Source organism: Nicotiana tabacum, chromosome 12, assembly GCF_000715075.1.
Source record: "Nicotiana tabacum cultivar K326 chromosome 12, ASM71507v2, whole genome shotgun sequence".
Lineage (NCBI taxonomy): Eukaryota > Viridiplantae > Streptophyta > Magnoliopsida > Solanales > Solanaceae > Nicotiana > Nicotiana tabacum.
In genome coordinates, this window is record NC_134091.1 from 117408405 (window position 1) to 117412551 (window position 4147).

General features: G+C 37.9%; 1 protein-coding gene across 1 annotated transcript; it reads right to left on the bottom strand.

Moving 5' to 3' along the window:
- Positions 1-244: 244 nt before the first annotated feature.
- Positions 245-1020, bottom strand: LOC142167349 (uncharacterized). The gene is made up of 3 exons (XM_075227512.1): positions 886-1020; positions 628-819; positions 245-328 (listed from the first exon to the last, which is right to left on the bottom strand). The coding sequence occupies exons 1-3, from the start codon at positions 1018-1020 to the stop codon at positions 245-247; spliced, it is 411 nt and encodes a 136-aa protein (XP_075083613.1).
- Between the last annotated feature and the right edge of the window lie 3127 nt (positions 1021-4147).

Sequence of the window (4147 nt, forward strand, 5' to 3'; positions counted from 1 at the left end):
TTGAACTCTCAAATGAATAAATTTGTACATCATTTTCATAACTGTTTTCATTGTAGTAGGTTTACAAATTCGGGTCTATCTTCCCGAGACTAAATATATGGCCTTAACCTAGAAGCTCTTGGGAATATCTTGCATTCTTTTTGCGAGTTTGAACTCATTTGAAAACTTTTCAAGGGTTTCTTCAAGGTTTTAATTCAGGATAAACTATGCCCTTGGTATATATATTTCTTCCCTGTGTAACATTCTATATGCATAGTCCCCCCAATGTTGGACTATTGAAGTATGAAATCTCGAACACTGGATCAACTCCTTTCTTTTGGTCCTTTTCCTGAAAAAGAAAAATAAAAAACGGAACTCGCAGATAACATTTTAGATGATGACTGAATAACCCTTTTTTCATCAGAAAAGTTGTAACCTCGACTGGGAATATTTCAGTATTTCGCGTGTCTTTCAGGTCTAATATCATCATTCGTTACGGGCCAGATTTTTGCCTGACATCTAAAATAGTTAGTAAAATTCAAATGAATGAAATAAAATCGAACTTGCATGATACCTGACCGTGGGTATTAACTCCACCTAGAAGTAATATTTCTTCAGATGGACTGCATTCCAGTTTGACGGTAACACCTTTCCATCCATGATTTCCAACTCGTATGCTCCTTTTCCAGCAATGCCTCTAACCCTATATGGGCCTTCCCAATTGGGACTCAATTTTCCTGCATTTGCTGTTTTTGTTGACCGGAACACCTTTTTGAGGACGAATTCTCCAATCTTAAAGTACCTCAAATTGTCTTTCCTGTTATAATATCGTTCAATCATCTGCTTTTAAGCCACCATTCGAATTAATGCTGCTTCTCTCCTTTCTTCTATCAAATCCAAGTTTACCCGCAACTCTTCCTCATTTTGTGCTTCAATGACATGCGTGTATCTTGTGCTTGGTTCACTTATCTCCACCGGAATCAAAGCTTTTGTTGTGTATACAAGTGAAAATGGAGTCTCACCCATACTAGTCTCTTCCATTGTTCGGTAAGCTTAGAGCACCCCTGGTAATACTTCCGGCTATTTGCCTTTTGATTCCTCTAATCGCTTCTTTAAGTTATTGATGATAACCTTATTTGTCGACTCAGATTGTCCGTTGGCCGCTGGTGATAGGTGCGGAAGTAATTCGTTTAATCTTCCAACTTTGGAAGAATTTGGTGACTTTCGCGTCTATAAATTATGTGCCATTGTTGCATACAATCTCCTTTGGAACTCCAAATCGGCATGTAATATTTCGCCAAATGAAATCCATAACTTCTTTTTCTCGAACTTGTTTAAATGCACTTGCTTCTACCCATTTTGAGAAATAATCCGTTAAAACTAACAAAAACCGTACCTTTCCTTTAGCTTGAGTACCTTTCATTTTGAGGCAAAGTCCCTACAATATCCATGCCCCATTTCATAAAGGGCCATGGTGAAATAACAAAATGTAATAGTTCCGCAGATTGAAGCATGTTATTGCCATATCGTTGACATTTATCGCACCTGGCTACGAAGTTTTCTGCTTCTTCTTTCATTTTTGGCCAATAATATCCTGCCCTTATTAATGTTTTCACCAACAATCTTCCCCCGACGTGATTTTCACAATTCCCCTCATGTACTTCTCTCATTACATATTCTATTTATGATGGTACGAAGCACTGTGCTAAAGGTCCACCAAATATTTTACGATATAGATTTCCACGAATTAAGCAGTACTGGGCAGCTTTCAGCTGTAACAATTGGGATTTCTTCTTATCTTCAGACAAGATTCCATACTGCAAAAGGTTCACAAATTCGTTTCTCCAATCCCAAATTAAATTATTAAAATTTACCTCACTCTTGGTTTGATCGAGTGCTGAATGAAACAAATGTACCACAACAACATTTTCTACATTTGTTGCATCTACGACAAATGTGAGATTTGCCAACGCATTCGCTTCTGCATTTTCCTCCCTGGGGATTTGCACGACTTTCCATGTCTGAAATTGTCTAAGAAATTATCATACCTTTCCGAGGTATTGTTGCATTCGTGTCTCTTTCGCCACGGAAGTCCCCTGCATTTTATTAATTACCAGCCGCGAGTCACTTTTGATCATAATTTTCTCGATACCAAGCTCCCGTGCCAGCTCTAGGCCTGCAATCAGAGCTTCATACTCTGCCTCATTGCTAGCGATTGGATAACATTTTATTGCTTGTCTTATGACTTCACCCGATGATGGAATTAAAATAATACCCAAACCTGCTCCTTTAACATTTGAGGAACTGTCAGTAAATAGGGTCCAAGTCCTCGGATTAGCTTCGGTGAATACTTATAGTTCTTTTTCTACTTCAGAAACTAGGTTCGAGCTAAAATCCGCTACAAAATATTCTAACACCTACAATTTTATTATAGTTCTAGGCTGGTATATGATATTATACTCACGGAGTTCTATTGCCCATTTAGCTAATCTACCTGATAATTCCTGTTTATGGAGTATGTTCCTTAGTGGGAAAGCAGTTATAACAGAAATAGGATGGCACTGAAGGTAAGGTCGTAACTTTCTTGGTGCCATAACTAAAGCTAAATAAAGTTTTTCAAGGTGGGGATACCGTGTCTCAGCATCTAGTAAATATTTAATAACATAATAAATTGAAGATTGTTTACCTTTATCCTCCCGTACCAATATCGCGCTTACCGCTACTTCTGACACAGCGAGGTAAATGAGCAATCTCTCTCCGTCTTTTGGTTTGGATAACAGAGGTGGATTCGATAGATACGCCTTTAGGTCCTTCAAAGCTTGTTGGCACTCGTCAATCCATTCGAACTGATTTTGCTTTTTCAATACTAAAAGGAATTTAAAATTTTTTTCTGCTGACTTTGATATAAAGCTTCCTAGAGCTACTATCCTGCCTGTTAACCTTTGCACTTCTTTCTTACCTGTGAGTATATCTAGTATTTCCTCAATAGCTTTGATCTGTGTGGGATTTATTTCAATACCTCTGTTAGAAACAAGAAAACCTAAAAACTTACCTGAAGCCACGCTAAATGCGCACTTTTTTGGGTTTAACTTCATGTTGTAATTGCGGAGAATCTGAAAGGTCTCAGACAAATGTTGAAAATAATCCCCCGCTTGTGTTTACTTAACCAGCATATCGTCTATGCAGACTTCCATGATTTTTCTCAAGTGTTCTTGAAATATTTTAGTCATCAATCTCTGATATGTGGCTCCAGAATTTTTCAGGCCAAATGGCATGACTTTGTAATAGTATGTCCCCTTGTCTGTGATAAATGAAATTTTTTCCTCATCTAGAGAGTCCAATTTTATCTGGATATAACCTGAATATGCGTCTAAGAAACTTAAAAGCTCATGACCTGTAGTAGAATCAATTAATTGATCTATATGTGGTAAAGGAAATGAATCTTTAGGACAAACCTTATTTAAATCAGTATAATATACACAAACTCACCATTTTCCATTCTTTTTTGGAACCACTACGTATTAGCTAACCAGTCAGGGTACTTTACCTCTCGTATTGAACCAATTTTCAAAAGCTTTTGTACTTTATCCTGGATCACTTGATTTTTGAAGGACCCTCGCTTTCTTTTTTTTGTTTGACAGGTGGGTGTAATGGATCCTCATTCAACTTATGAGTCACTACCTCCGGCGGTATACTTGTCATATATGAATGCGACCAAGCAAAGCAATCTGCGTTATTTAGTAAAAATTCAATCAACTTACCTTTCATCTCTGGGCTCAAATTTGCTCTGATGTGCACTTTTCTGTCTGGCCAATGGACATAGTATTACAGCTTCGAGTTCCTCCGAGGTTTTTTTAATGTTCTCATTTTCTTCTGGCTCATGAATCACATCAGGTCTTGAGCCGACATCAGTCTGCCCTTGTGTGTTTTCAGTTGAGGTATGACATCATTGTCCTCCACTGAATTTTGTGATTGCTATTTCGCATCCGCATCATTGGCTATTGTATTTGCAATCACCACCGAGTTAATTCTTCGTGAAGCTTGTTAATCTCCACAGATTTGTCGAATTCCCCACTATGAAGGGAATTTCATAACTTGATGCAACGTGGAAGGGACAACATCCATATCGTGAATCACCTGGAAATTTGTATCTTTGATGGCCCCTTCT

Bases quoted from the DNA above. Each gene is read 5' to 3' on its own strand.
- LOC142167349 (XM_075227512.1), bottom strand. From the start codon at position 1,020: ATGGAAGAGACTAGTATGGGTGAGACTCCATTTTCACTTGTATACACA. The intron at 820-885 runs GTAAACTTGGAT...GCTTAAAAGCAG, and splicing joins AAAATGAGGAAGAGTTGCGG to ATGATTGAACGATATTATAA. The intron at 329-627 runs GTGTTACCGTCA...TTTCTTTTTCAG, and splicing joins TGGAAATCATGGATGGAAAG to GAAAAGGACCAAAAGAAAGG.